At 50.2% G+C, this 14,772-nt stretch overlaps 1 protein-coding gene across 1 annotated transcript; it reads left to right on the forward strand.

The window, feature by feature from the left end:
* Positions 1 to 252: 252 nt before the first annotated feature.
* Positions 253 to 11,099, forward strand: EFS (embryonal Fyn-associated substrate). The gene is made up of 6 exons (XM_056863667.1): positions 253 to 261; positions 2,129 to 2,464; positions 4,142 to 4,237; positions 6,351 to 7,040; positions 8,930 to 9,019; positions 10,676 to 11,099. The coding sequence occupies exons 1-6, from the start codon at positions 253 to 255 to the stop codon at positions 11,087 to 11,089; spliced, it is 1,635 nt and encodes a 544-aa protein (XP_056719645.1). The 3' UTR covers positions 11,090 to 11,099.
* The last annotated feature ends 3,673 nt before the right edge of the window (positions 11,100 to 14,772 follow it).

Below are 14,772 nucleotides of genomic sequence, written 5' to 3' on the forward strand. Positions count from 1 at the left end.
CGGTTTAGTTCTCCCTTAAATGGTAAAGTCGGCATATAAAAAACCAACTCTTCTCCTTCTGCCCCATGCTGCTTGGGCGCTCTTGGCAAGAGAGACCTCTTCCCAGGTATTTCTGGGGAAATTTCGGTCATACAATAGCGCTTTATGAGAAAGTCTGGCCAGCAAAACAACTTGGTATAGCCAGGGAGGCAGCAGCACTTCAGAAAGCAGATAGGGGGACTGCATAACTGAGTGCTTCCATGCCTGTAAAACATGTCACAGGTAAGGCAGAAGTGATGGAGCCCGGCCTTTCTCCCTGACACACTACATTCTATGTGCAGGGAGTTTTCACATGAGGCAACAAACAAACATCCACAATTGCTACTAAAAATGGATACTGGTCATGATGCACACCTATTCTCTCCAGGATCAGAGGAGCATGCCTATTGTATTAGGTGCTGTGGAACACAGGCAGGACGGTGCTGCTGCAGTCGTCTTGCTTGTGGGCTTCCTAGAGGCACCGCGTTGGCCACTGTGTGAACGGACTGCTGGACTTGATGGGCCTGGGTCTGATCCAGCAGGGTTTTTCTTACATTCTTATACAAGCCCTGCATTTTTATATGGTGTGGTGCTAGCAAGGAAAGAAAAAAATGGCTTTTTCTGAACTTGTAAAATGGCCTCAAATTCTTAAACAAGTACCAAGAGGGGCTGACACCTCCCGGTTCCTTAAATGTCACTCATGCAGTTTAGATCTTCCCAGAGAGAAACCTCAGGGTGGGGGAAACAGGGTGGGGAGAAGCAATGAATATCACCTTCCTGAATCTCTGTAATGTGTGTCTCTTTGCCTGGCTATCAAATGGTGTGGGGGGCCCATTAGGCACTATGACTCGGAGGGAAACAGATGGTGGTGTGAGACTTAGAAGGATTTGGATGGCGAAATGGAAAGTGCCAGAGACCAGGAACAGATGCTGAGAAGTGAAATGCAGGGGAGGCAGCTGGCGAAGAGACCGGCAGAGACTTGGGTGGGTGGGTGGGGGGCGCTTGGCTGTAGAACAGTGAGGGGGTGACCCTCAGCTGAGTGCTTTCTCCAGTATTCAGTATAAGGCAGCTCATATGTTTCATGGGACCAAGTGTTTTTTAGAAAGTGGGTGGGGCCAGGCGGGGCTTTTGCCTAGCAGGGCTTCTGATTGGCCACTGGAGATAATGGAATACTTGACCACAAGAAGCTGCCATATACCCCTGGCCCATCAAAGTCAGTATTGTCTACTCAGACCGGCAGCGGCTCTCCAGGGTCTCAGGCTGAGGTCTTTCACATCACCTGCTTGCCTGGTCCCTTTAACTGGAGATGCCGAGGATTGATCCTGGGACCTTCTGCATGCCAAGCTGAGGCTCTACCACCGAGCCACGGCCCCTCCCCTGATTGGCTGTAAAGATTAAAAGGCATCCTGTTAAACAGAGCTTCTGCGTGACATGTTGAACAGTCACTATTTGGATTCATGCATAACCTAGCTCCCTGACACTTTGCGGTTCTCTCTGCCTCCATTGGCAGCCATTTTGTGGTTTCCGCCATCTCCTGTGGCAGCCATTTTGTGGTTGTGCCCGCCACCTGGTGTCAGAGCTCCAAAGTGCCTGCGGGGTCGGAAAGGTTGAACACATGAACACACGAAGGTGCCTTAGACTGAATCAGGCCCTTGGTCCATCAAAGTCAGTATTGTCTACTCAGACCGGCAGCAGCTCTCCAAGGTCTCAGGCAGAGGTCTTTCACATCACCTACTTGCCTCAACCCTTTAACTGGAGATGCCACTGGGGATTGAACCTGGGACCTTCTGCATGCCAAGCAGATGCTCTACCACTGAGCCACGGCCCCTCCCCAAAATTCCAGTCTTGAATACATGAAGCTGCCTTCTGCTGAACCAGATCCTTGGTTCTTCAGAGTCAGTACTGTCTACTCCAACCAGCAGCAGCTCTCCATGGTCTCAGGCAGAGGTCTTTCACATCACCTACTTGCCTAGGCCCTTTAAATGGAGATGCCACTGGGGATTGAACCTGGGACCTTCTGCATGCCAAGCAAATGCTCTACCACTGAGCCACGGCCCCTGACCTAGAGGCCCCTATTTCCTAACCTTCTTTCCGTCTCTTCCCCCCTCAGGCTCAGCTCTGCCGAGCTCTTTACGACAACACCGCTGAGTGCCTGGATGAACTTTCTTTCCGCAAAGGGGACCTGATGGTTCTGCTGCAGCCGGAGGCTCCGGGCTTGGAGGGGTGGCACCTCTGTTCCCTCCACGGCCAGCAGGGCATCGTGCCCGCCAACAGGGTGAAAGTCCTGCCCGAGCCAGGATCTCCAGGGCCGGCCCCTCGCAGAAAGCACACCCCAGGCGACGTCTACCAAGTCCCCAGGAAGGAGGCGGCGGCTCTAGCAGGAACGGCGTTCGAAGCGACCCAGGATGAGCTCAGAAGAAGGGGGCCGCGTCAAGAAGAGCAGGAAGTGAGGAAAGACTTTGGACAATGCAACCCCCTCCCGACACTGATCCTGATAATACCAGAATAATCCAAAATACCACATTCAAAGCTGAGAATTTTGGAACCTGTGAACAGAAGTTCACTAGTTGCAAAGCATCTCTTGCCTTTAATTCTGGTCTTCTAGCCCCGCCCTTTTCCCTTTAACCACACCCCTATAGCACCGACCCTCCCACCCGCGGAAACACCCCCTCCTTTAATGAAATAAATATTGAAGGATCTGTGGTGTAGTGGTTAAAAGCAGTGGTTTGGACTCAAATGTGGAGAACCGGGTTTGATTCCCCACTCCTTCACATGAGCGATGGACACTTATCTGGTGAACCAGGTTGGTTTCCCCACTCCTCCACATGAAACCAGCTGGGTGACCTTGGGTAGTCACATCTCTCTTAGAGCTCTCTCAGCCTCATCTACCTCACACAGTGTCTTGTTGTGGGGAGGGGAAGGGAAGGTGATTGTAAGCCGGTTTGTTTCTTCCTTAAGTGGTAGAGAAAGTCAGCATATAAAAACCAACTCTTCATCATCATCATCTTTATTTACTATGACAACAGTATTAAAACACACAAATTATATTTGGAGTGTGTTCACGACCCTAAGCCAAATTCCAGTGCATCGCAGGGTAGAAACATGTCCCGCACGCACACAAAACCCAACAAATTTTTTCTGTGACCCAGATCAGCTCGTTGACATCTTCCGCGGCTGATTTCAACACTTGCAGATGAGGTGGGATTTTATTTTGCTTCGATTTCCCTCGCCGGCTTTTGCATACTGAATAACTTACATTGGTTCTGCAGAATGCAACCTGGTCATTTGTCTGTGAAATAAGGGACGTGCTATATCGCTCATGAGCATTTCACAGGGCTTCGTGCGCGCTCGTGTTTTCTGGAAAAAATGCACGAGGTCATTTATTTTTATTATTATTATTTAAAAGCTCGGTACATTTATATTCTCTAGGGTAAAACACTGCCCCGTGGCAAAAATCAGTTGATTTTGGGGGTGTTATTTTATACACTGAGAACTTTTTGTTTACCGGGGAGGGGGGAGTGAAAGCAGTAAAGCGGAGCCGCTTTTCTATGTGTTCTGCCCCCAAAAGTACAGTTGGGGAGGAATGTCACCCCAAAACAAACAAAAATAAGGCATCTGCAGAATGTCCTTATTACCAACCAGGTGTGAGAAAGGGCTCTGATAGATGTGGTCAAAGGGATCGTTTTAAAGAGTTTTGGAGCTGGACTTCTTTCTGGGGAAGGGTTAGGGTGGCTGCACCTAGTGGGGCCTGGAGACCCTCCAGAATTACAAATGATCTTCAGGCTACAGACATCAGTTCACCTGAAGAAGATAGCTATTTGGGAGGATGGACTCTGGCGTTTATACCCCACTGTGGTCCCTCTCCAAACTCCACCCACCCTAGGGTCCATGCCCAAATCTCCAGGAATTTCCTAACCTGGAGTGAGCAATCCTAGCTGAACCTCAGCACTTGAAATATCCTTCCATTGAGAGCATTTTCAAAATACTGCCCAAAGAAGGAGAGCTTGTGAAAGTATTCCTGCACCACTGCCAAATGCTTCACGCTCTTACTTTGCATCCCTACTGCTTCCTCTGGGAGAATCCCTCCATCCCAGCCTTGATTTCGCTCTTCTCCCTCCCGCAGGTCTATGAGGTGCCCCCGCCTGCTCGGCCTTGCCCTCTACCCCCTGAAGGGATCTACAGGGTCCCCCGCGGTATCAGAAGAGACGGCCCTACAGAGGTTAGTGCTTATTTGGGGATCATAAGGTGAAACTTAAAGAGGTAAGAGAGTGGTCGCTGTGTTATAGCAGAGTCTGTGATGGTGTTAAGATTTAGAGAAGGCCAAAGCAGCCCTGAAAGAAGGGCTTTCATGTTTTATGTATGTCCCAGGGTGAGGTGGGTGGGGACAAAGGTAATTTCTGCATGTTCACCCCTTAATTCTTTGTAATTGTGCCCATTGGGCACAAAAAGCTGTCTATCCTGAATTATGGCCCATCAAAGTCAGTATCGTCTACTCAGACTGGCAGCCACTCTCCAGGATCTTTCACATCACCTACTATCTGGGCCTTTGAACTGGAGATGCTGGGGATTGAACACACATGAAGCTGCCTTCTACGGAATCAGTCCCTTGGTCCATCAAGATTAGTATTGTCTACTCAGACTGGCAGCTGCTGTCCAAGGTCACAGGCAGAGGTCTTTCACATCTCCTCCTACCTGGTCCTTTTAACTGGAGATGCTGGGGATTGAACCTGGGACCTTCTGCCTGCCAAGCAGAGGCTCTGCCCCTGACCCAGGGCCCCTCCCTGAGCGGCTTATAGAATATCCTTCCAAATCTGATCCGTTTTGTCTCCTGTGCTTCCCTGCAAGTGTGGACTGGATCTTTATATTACCAGGGAAGATCCCAGGTCAGCCACTGTATGGAAGGGCTGTTGGCAGCCAGAAGCCTGCTCAGCCGAGTGGTGCCTGAGGGTGTTGGCAGTGCCACTGGGTACGCTCAGCCCAGACCCGGGCCAGCAGCAACCAAAATGCTTGCCCACAGGCCCACTGGTGAGGCCTGGGTTCCAGCTGAACTGCCAGTACCACAGGTGGGGCTGTGGCTCAGTGGTAGAGCATCTGCTTGGCATGCAGAAGGTCCCAGGTTCAATCCCCGGCATCTCCAGTTAAAGGGACTAGGTAAGTAGGTGAGGTGAAAGACCCCTGCCTGAGACCCTGGAGAGCCGCTGCCAGTCTGAGTAGACATTACTGACTTTGATGGACCAAGGGTCTGATTCAGTAGAAGGCAGTTTCAAGTGTTCACGTGTTGAGCTTGCTTTGGGTCTGTTCTAAAATCCAAGTCCTCCTGCTCTCGGTTTACCTTTTTTCACTGTGGCCTTCTGTTTCTGTCCCAAGCCAGACGGGATGCGTGAGGTTTACATAGCGGTGGTGCCGCCGTTTATGGCAACTCTTTCCCGACGCACCCCTCCTTGGGAGCGGACAGCTGGAACTGTCTGTTGCTGGAAACAGCTGCGGCCATCCTGGTCTCCGAGGGTAACTGTATCCAGCCCCAAATGTGGAGACGGCTGTCTCTGAACCAAATCTGTGGCCTTTGCTTGATTCTGCAGTGGAGATGAAGGGTTGCCCTAGATGGATGAGAACGTGGTGGGAAGCGGCTGCAGGGAGGAGTTTGCAATAATCGGCAAATGAATCTCACAGCATTGTGCCCTTTCGGACTAAATATAGGGGTTAAAAGTTGTCAGTGGGTTCTCATGTTAAAAATAAAACCCCACCCATAAGCAGAGATCCAGCAGAGAAGGAAGACAGTTAGGCCTAGAACCCTCTTCCCAATATGCTAGCTTTCTGCAGACGGGAACATTTTGATGTTTAAAAAAACAATTCCAACAATTGATTCCTGTACCTGTAATCCTAAATTGGATGGTGAACACATGAAGCTGCCTTCTACTGACTCAGACTCTTGGTCCATCCAAGTCAGTATTGTCTACTCAGACCAGCAGCGGCTCTCCAGGGTCTCAGGAAGAGGTCTTTCACATGCCCTACTTGCCTGGTCCTTTCAACTGGAGATGCCGGGGATTGAACCTGGGACCTTCTGCATGCCAAGCAGATGCTCTACCACTGAGCCACAGCCCTTCCCCATCTTTAGGAATTTCCTTTCCTGGAGACCTTGTTTGGTCTTGGGGCCAAACCAGGTTGTGAAATTGGAAAATCTCTGAACGGGTCTCAACAATAAGGCTTCTAAAGACAGAATGTATGTTTGTAAGTGGTACAGAAAGTCGGCATATAAAAACCAACTCTTCTTCTTCCGAGCGTCTGTTTTCTCACTCTATCTTTTCTCCATTCACTGTTTTGCCCACTTGCAGGTTTATGACGTCCCCTCATCTTTGCTCCGGGACCCTCCAGCGGACACCTACGACTCGCCTTCCCCATGTCCCAAGAAGGTAGCCCGCGTGGCCCCCCAGCCCACTCTCCCCCCGCCCTCTGATGACCCCTATGACGTGCCGCTTGCCTTCAAGAAGCCCTCTGGTCTAGAGGAGGAAGAAGAGGAGGAAGAGGGAGGCTCGGAGAGGCCCCTTGTCTACGCCACCCCGTCCAACTTGCGGCGAGCCTCGGCACTGCTGAACTTGTACGAGTCACCCGAGGAAGTGCTGGGAGGGGGGCGGGAGGAAGAACAAGAGGAGGAAGAGGAAGATGGAGGCATCTATGATGTTCCTCTTCTGCCGCCCGGCTCTCCACCCCTCGAGGGGGCACTTCAAGGACTAAGCTTGAGGGAGCCTGGCCCCCCTTCCCGCCCTCGTCTGCCCTCTGCCGAGAGTCTGTCTCGCCGTCCATTGCCTGCCCTTCCCAGCGAAGAACGGCTTTCTATAGAGCCTCCGCCACCGTCGCCAAGTATCGTCAGGAAGGGCAGCATCCAGGACCGACCGTTGCCCCCGCCGCCTCCCCGACTGGGGGGTCTTGGAGCAGGGGACCAGCTGGAGTCTGTCAGGGACGAGGGGTACAATGAATACGAGGGGATCCGCCTGGCAGAGGAATATGACTATGTTCATCTCAAGGTAGGGGAAGCAGTCTCTTGGCAAAATTTGCCTTTCGGCTCATGTCTGTAACCAAGATGGCATTCTTTTGGGTTTCCATCATAGCCAGCCAGTCTCACAAAACGTTCCTTTTCCCCACATATGTATGTGTGTTAAGTGCGGTCAAGTCGCTTCCAACTCATGGCGACCCTATGAATCAATGTCCTCCAAAACGTCCTATCTTTGACAGCCTTGCTCAGGTCTTGCAAATTGAGGGCCGTGGCTTCCTTTATAGAGTCAGTCCATCTCTTGTTGGGTCTTCCTCTTTTCCTGCTACCTTCAACTTTTCCTAGCATGACTGTCCTTTCCTGTGGCTCTTGTCGTCTCGTGATGTGACCAAAGTACGATAGCCTCAGCTTAGTCATTTTAGGGTCATTTCAGGCCTGATTTGATCTATAACCCACAGATTTGTTTTTTTGGAAGTCCAGGGTGTCCATAACACTCTCCTCCAACACCACATTTCAAAGGAATTCCCCACATTTACTCCTTTTGTTTAATTTCAAAGGGTTTGTATAAGGTTCCATAAGACAGGCAGGTGATGCTTTTGCTGGAATGGAGGCGGAATGAGGAAGGAAAGTGATCCTTAGCTGTGTGGCAGGCAGAAATTCAAGAAATTAACTTTTTCCTGTCGCTGTTTCCACCATGCTGGGAAAAACCTGACATGCTGATTTTCTGTGTGTCGTGCAGTTGTTACAGAATCAGAGGAGGTCTACCAGAAAACAGATGGCAGTGCTTATGAGAATTAGGGCTGCCAGGGTCCTAATCGGGGCAGGGGATCCCCCACCCCAAATTCCCGTTCGCCACCACCGTGTGGAGCAACAGCAGGGGGGAAATTAAAATAAAGATTAATTTAAAAAAAATTGGCATCTTCTGCATGATGACATCACTTCCAGGGCATACCTGGAAGCAGCAGTCGTAGCTCTAGGAATTCCCAGAAATTCTGTGATAAAACCATAGAGTCTCCAGCAGTTCTGAGCTACTGCTGCCACTTCTAGATACTCCCTGGAATTGATGTCACTGTGCTAGTGATGCCGCCCTCCACCCTCCTGCTGGCTGCCAGGCAACCCTAATGAGGATCCAGGCTCCTAGTGGAAACCCACTTACATGGCTTCCCTTTCTAGGAATCCTGGGAATTCTGACAAGGCTCTATGAGAAGCAGCGTGGTGTAGTGGTTAAGAGCAGCGGTGGAGGGTCCGAAGTGGGTGGGTGGAGGGTCAAAAGGGTATCTTTGTTTTTTGAACTTTGTAACTACGAATGTATCAACTAGAACATACAATTGATACTTTTTTATTTTCTTTTTATTATTGTAACTGTTTTGTTTTGTTTTATGTTATAAAAATAAAAAAAAATATTAAAAAAAAAGAGCAGCGGACTCTAATCCGGAGGACTGGGTTTGATTCCCCTCTCCTCCACATGAGCGGCAGACTCTAATCTGATGAACGGGGTTGGTTTTCCTACTCCAAGTGAAGCCTGCTGGGTGACCTTGGGCCAGTCACAGTTCTCTCTGAACTCTCTCAGCCCCACCTACCTCACTGGGTGTCTGTCGTGGGGAGGGGAAGGGAAGGCAATTGCAAGCCGCTTTGAGACTCGTTAAAAGGTAGAGAAAAGTGGGGTATAAAAAGCAACTTCTTCTTCTGTTCTTTAAGAAAAGATTTCTGTGCTCTTCTTACTCAGACTCTCAGCCGTACGTGCTTAATTCTGCATCCTGTATAAACCAGGGACATTCTAGTCCTGGAAATATGCAAGAAGTTTATGGGGTGAGCCCCATATCTAGAGTCCCACTAAGTCTTCATGCTCCCTCTGCCTTTTCCCCCATACGAGGTTTTACCTTGCCCCAAATCACTGATACACGTATGGTATTTTCTCCCTAGGGAGCAGATAAAATCCAGCCCAAGGCATCAACGCCTGAAGGGACTTCCGGACCCGCACTTCCTGGTGACACAGCTCAGACTGAAGAACAGGTATCTGCTTTTATTTCCTTATATTCCACGTTGAGGATGGGTAGCATCTATGAGGCAGCCTCCCCCTTTTTCAAAAACGCCTTTCTAAAAGGGAGATTAGAGCCTGAGAAAGAGGCTTGTTGTAGGTCAGGTGATGGCAGAGATGATGGCCCTACTCAGGTGATGGCCCTACTCAGGCACGACAGCTTCAGACTTCCTGTAGGCCACCACTAAATTGTGCCAGGACTGTCTTGTGGTATCAAGAGACAGCTCAAAACATTCAGCTAGAACAGGGGTCCCCGACATTTTTGGGCCCATGGATACCTTTGGAATTATGACTCAGGGTAGTAGGCACAAAATGAGCCCCGTGGCACAGAGTGGTCAGCGGCACTATTGAAGCCAAGACCTCTGCTCACAACCTGAGTTCGATCCCGACGGAAGCCGGTTTCAGGGAGCCGGCTCAAGGTTGACTCAGCCTTCTGAGGTCAGTAAAATGAGTGCTGGGGATTGAACCTGGGACCTTCTGCATGCCAAGCAGATGCTCTACAAACTGAGCCACAGTCCCTCCCCATATTGTAGTGTAGAGCAGAGGTTCCCAAACTGTGCTCCATGGAGCACTTGGCGCTCCGCGAAACATCTCCTAATGCTCCATGAAGAGATTGGAAAGAAAAATACTACTGTCATTCAGTTTAGTATATAGGTACTAGTTGAAAATTAGTGCTTCATGACAAACTTCTCTCCTGAAAAGTGCCCCGTGACTCAGAAAGTTTGAGAACCGCTGGTCTAGACTAACATACTAGATAGAAATGTTTAGAAGTTTATATTTTATGCCCTACAGGAAAATTTTGTTTTGATAGGTAAAAATTTTATATTACTAGACATAAAAATAATAAACGTGCAGTGTTACTTACTTTCTAATGATGCTGAGAGGTTTAGCATAAAATACTAGTATTATACAATAATAATCAACCAATGTAATTCAAATAGATTGCATGAAGGTGTCAGCATATGCTTAGATAGCTTTCGTTTCGTCATAGACCTATTTTTCTTCTAAGATTTAGGGATGAGTTTTTTAGATTGATGTGGCACAGAGCGGTAAGCTGCAGTACTGCAGTCCAGGCTCTGCTCACGACCTGAGTTCGATCCCGACAGAAGTCGGGTTCAGGTAGCCAGCTCAAGGTTGACTCAGCCTCCCATCCTTCCAAGGTCGGGAAAATGAGTACCCAGCTTGCTGGGAGTAAAGTGTAGACGACTGGGGAAGGCAATGGCAAACCACCCCGTAAACATAGTCTGCCTAGTAAACGTCTGGATGTGACGTCACCCCATGGGTCCTGAATGACCCGGTGCTTGCACAGGGGACTACCTTTACCTTTAAGAAGGTATCAAACGACTCGGAGTCATTCAAAATATTGTCGAAGACACTGTCCTTCAGTGTTACTCCTCTGACGATGCCTGCCACAGCTGCTGGCGAAACGTCAGGAAAGAAAATACCAAGACCACGGTCACACAGCCCGGATAACCTACAAGAACCAACGACTTGGAGTCGCTCCAAATTTTAATTGATGGAGATCTTGTTGCAAGTAGTATTATGTTGTATGTATTGTTTTATGTTGTTTGGAAAATTAAAAAAATTAATTAAACAGAACAATTTTCCTCTAATCTCTCTCGTCTTCCCAGGTGCCGCCTTCCCCGGAGGACAGCCAGTTGTTGCAGTTCTATACAGGGCAGTGTCAAACCCATTACAACACCCTGCTTTCAGCCATCGAGGCACTCCTTGCCAGCGCCGGTGCCAACCAGCCCCCCCGAGTCTTCGTGCCCCACGGGAAGTTCGTGATCATCACGGCGCACAAACTGGTGTTCGTGGGGGACACCGTGTCTCGGCTCGCGTCCTCCTCCACCGTGCGAGCCAGGGTGGGGGCGGCCAGCGGTGCCCTGTGCCAGGCCCTGAAAGACGCTGTCCTGTCGGTCAAGGGTGCCGCCTTGCGCTACCCATCGCTTCCTGCCGCCCGTGAGATGCGGGAGTGCGTGGCGGAGCTCTCCCGACGGGCGCTGGCCTTCACCTCTTTGCTGGCCACCTTGGCGCCCTCTTGACGTTGCGTGCTGAGGCGATTCGTCGCCAGGGGACTTGACCCCTCAGCTGTGTGACACGTACTGCAACCCTTGTGGCAATAATTACCCCGTTGCTGTGGACTGCAGTGTGGCTTTATGGTGGTGCTTATGGGTAACTCTGGCCCGAGTTGGTAACAAGGTTTCTCTGGTTACGTTGGCTTCGAACCCAGGATCACTAACCCAGTGTCCGCTCCCTGAGGTAGCATTTTGCGACAGTTGACCCTTGGGTGGTCACCTTTGACGGTAGTGCAAATAACCTTTAGACTGTTCTCGACCTCTTTCCCAGCTAAAGAAGGCCTCTAGTCTGTACCTTAACCACTCCACCTTATGACCAGTTATGGCGGCCCACCAGTTCGCCGTATCTTTGCCGGTTTCCACGGTTTGACGCCCTGACCTTCGCATCTGTAACCTTCGAGTGTTCTCCTAACCAAAGACCCTGCCTGACCTTCGCCTCTGATTCAGTGCCACAAATCGTGGCCCTTGTTCCCACCTCTTCCAGTTTGACCGGTGAACGGCTACGAATTGCTCAGTGTTTCTGCGTTGGGTTCCCAAGAACCCCAGTTGAGGTTATGGCATGGAGTTGTAGACCAAAGACATGAATCGAACTGGGAGATGGACAGACCGTGATCATGCTCACAGCTTTCCTATAGACATTAATGTGGGGGTTAGGGGCCCAACGCGCCCGCCCCTACAACTTTAAAGGGAAAGCGCTGGAGAATTGCTGAGAAACAGCCTTTTTTATACCGGTGAAGAATTCTAGGACAATGGCTGAAAGACATAAAAATAGGAGAACAACGAACTCTGCCACGGAATAGAAGATTATGCGAGGAAATGACGTAGAAGGGGTGAAAGCGAACACATGCAGAAAATAAAACTGCCAAAGGCACAAGGAAGCAAAGGATCCTGGGACAGGAGGGAGGAAATAAAGGGGAGGAAATCACAAAAATTAACAGGGCAAATGGTCAGTGTGGACTTTATACCAAGCAAGAGGTGGACGATGTACCCGGGTACACCTTTGCAGAAAAAAAAGCACCACAGGAAACCAGGGAGTGCCCAGGTCGAAGACTTTCTAGGGCAGCCAGCAATGCCAGAGACTGCTAGAGTTGGGCAAATGTGACATGAAGTCCTTCAGCCTGACCTATAAGACCCATTCACTCTTTTCCTCTGAAAAAACCCTTTCTGGTTTGGTGTTTGTCTTGGACAGCAGCCAACCTCAATTCATAGCCCCCCCCCCGGGACCCTCCCTCATCTCATTTCCTCACCGGGAAACAAATGGGGGTCAAAACATCTCTCTCAGGAAATATTTGCCAAGTTATTTTCTAAGTCTGACCACAATAAAATTGGTTAAAAAAACAAACACAGTGTGTATAGCTTCCTCCCAAATCCTAATACGTTTCCGCCTTTGCCCTCTCTTAATTCAACTCCAAAATAGCTTCCCCCAAAAAAACCTTGACATGGATGGAAAGTTTTTGAAAGGATTATTTTGGGGAGGGGGGAGAATTTCCATGCCAATTTTCCTGTATTAAGCCTCTAGAAAAGGGACAGGGGCTGTGGCTCAGTGGTAGAACACCTGCTTGGCATGCAGAAGGTCCCAGGTTCAATCCCCGGCATCTCCAGTTAAAAAGACTAGGCAAGTAGATGTGAAAGACCTCTGCCAGAGACCCTGGAGAGCTGCTGCCGGTCTGAGTAGACAATACTGACTTGGATGGACCAAGAGTCTGATTCAGTGTAAGGCAGCTTCGTGCGTTCATGTGACAGGACATCAGGACATCATTCCCCAGGCCTGTTGGCCACTGTACAGATCATAAGAAAGGTCCTGCTGGATCAGACCCAGGCCTATCAAGTCCAGCAGTTTAGTCACACAGTGGCCAACTAGGTGCCTCTAGGAAGCCCCCAAACAAGACGAGTGCAGCAGCACCATCCTGTCTGTGTTCCACAGCACCTCCTATAATAGGCATGCTCATCGGATCCTGAAGAGAACAGGTATGCATTGTGACTAATATCATAACATAAGAAAGGCCCTGCTGGATCAGACTGAGGTCCATCAAGTCCAGCAGTCTGTTCACACAGTGGCCAAACAGGTAGATGGTGGCACACAATAAAATCAATAATTAATCGCCGCAAGACACACACACCCCTCCAATAAAGTAAGTAAAACAAAAACTAGAAAGTGGAGCTAGGCCCAGCGGGGTAGTCACTCCGGATTAAGCCAGCCCTCCCCAAAGGCGAAGCTGAGCCTTTGGCCACCATAGATGGTGGCACAGGATAAAATCAACCATTAATTCTTCCATTGCCGCAAGAGCCCCCGCTTTTTTGGGTGCATGTCTGCCCCCCCCCCAGTAAAGTAAGTGAAACAAAAACTAGAAGGGGGAGCTAGGCCCAGGGGGGTAGCCGTGTGTGTGTGTGTGTGTTAAGTGCCGTCAAGTCGCTTCTGACTCATGGCAACCCTATGAATGAAAGTCCAAAATGTCCTCTCTTTGACAGCCTTACTCAGATCTTGCAAATTGAAGGCTGGGGCTTCCTTTATGGCAGTGGTTCCCAACCTTTTTTTGACCAGGGACCACTAGGACTTTTTTGTTCGGTGCAGGGACCCCAAGGTTCAAAATAAAAATTCTGGGAATTTGAAAATAAACTTTAATCATAACTGTTAGTTAAACATTAAACTTAGAATTATATTTGAATATATATATTTTCTAACAGAGAACTTTTAATTGAAAATATTAATTTAATTATGGGTTTATAACTTTGTTTCGCGGACCTTAATTTAGTTCTCGCGGACCCCTGGCTGGGAACCAGTGCTTTATGGAGCCCTTTCTTGAGGAGGGCCTCAATAAAGGGGGGTAGCTACTTCGGATTAAACCAGCCCTCTCCAAAGGCGAAGCTGAGCCTTTGGCCACCGTGGATGGTGGTGGCACAGGATAAAACCAACCATTAATTCTTCCATTGCCGCAAGAGCCCCCCCTTTTTTTGGTGCATGTCTGCCCCCCCCCAGTAAAGTAAGTGAAACAAAAACTGGAAGGCGGAGCTAGGCCCAGGGGGGTAGCTACTCCGGATTAAGCCAGTCCTCCCCAAAGGCAAGGCTGCGCCTTTGGCCACCGTGGATGGTGGCACAGGATAAAATCAACCATTAATTCTTCCATTGCCGCAAAAGCCCCCCCCCACCCGTTTTTGGTGCGTGTCTGCCCCCCCCCCCAGTAAAGTAAGTGAAACAGAAACTAGAAGGCGGAGCCAGGCCTAGGGGGGTAGCTACTCCGGATCAAGCCAGCCCTCCCCAAAGGCAAGGCTGCGCCTTTGGCCACCAGCCTAGGATAAAATTAACCATTCATCGCCGCAACACCCCCCCTTTTTTTGGTGTGCCCCCCCCAATAAAGTCAGTAAAACCAAAAACTAGGAGGGGGCCCAGGGCAAGTGCCCCGCGGGGTAGTCACTCCGGATTCAGGCCGCCCTCCCCAAAGGCGAGGCTGCGCCGGCGTTGCGCGCAACCAGCTGGCCGGCACGACGCCCGGGGCCGCCCGCCCGCCTTCCCCGACGCCCGCCCGGGTGGGGGGGGGGTGGCTGGGTGGGGGGGGGGTGGCTGGGTGGGGGGGGGGAGGCGGGGGCCGTGGGGCGGGGACAGCTCGCTCCGCCCCGGCCTGCGTCTCCGGCCGCCGGACTCGCCCCGCCGC

The sequence above is a fragment of the Euleptes europaea genome, chromosome 18, assembly GCF_029931775.1.
Source record: "Euleptes europaea isolate rEulEur1 chromosome 18, rEulEur1.hap1, whole genome shotgun sequence".
Classification (NCBI taxonomy): domain Eukaryota; kingdom Metazoa; phylum Chordata; class Lepidosauria; order Squamata; family Sphaerodactylidae; genus Euleptes; species Euleptes europaea.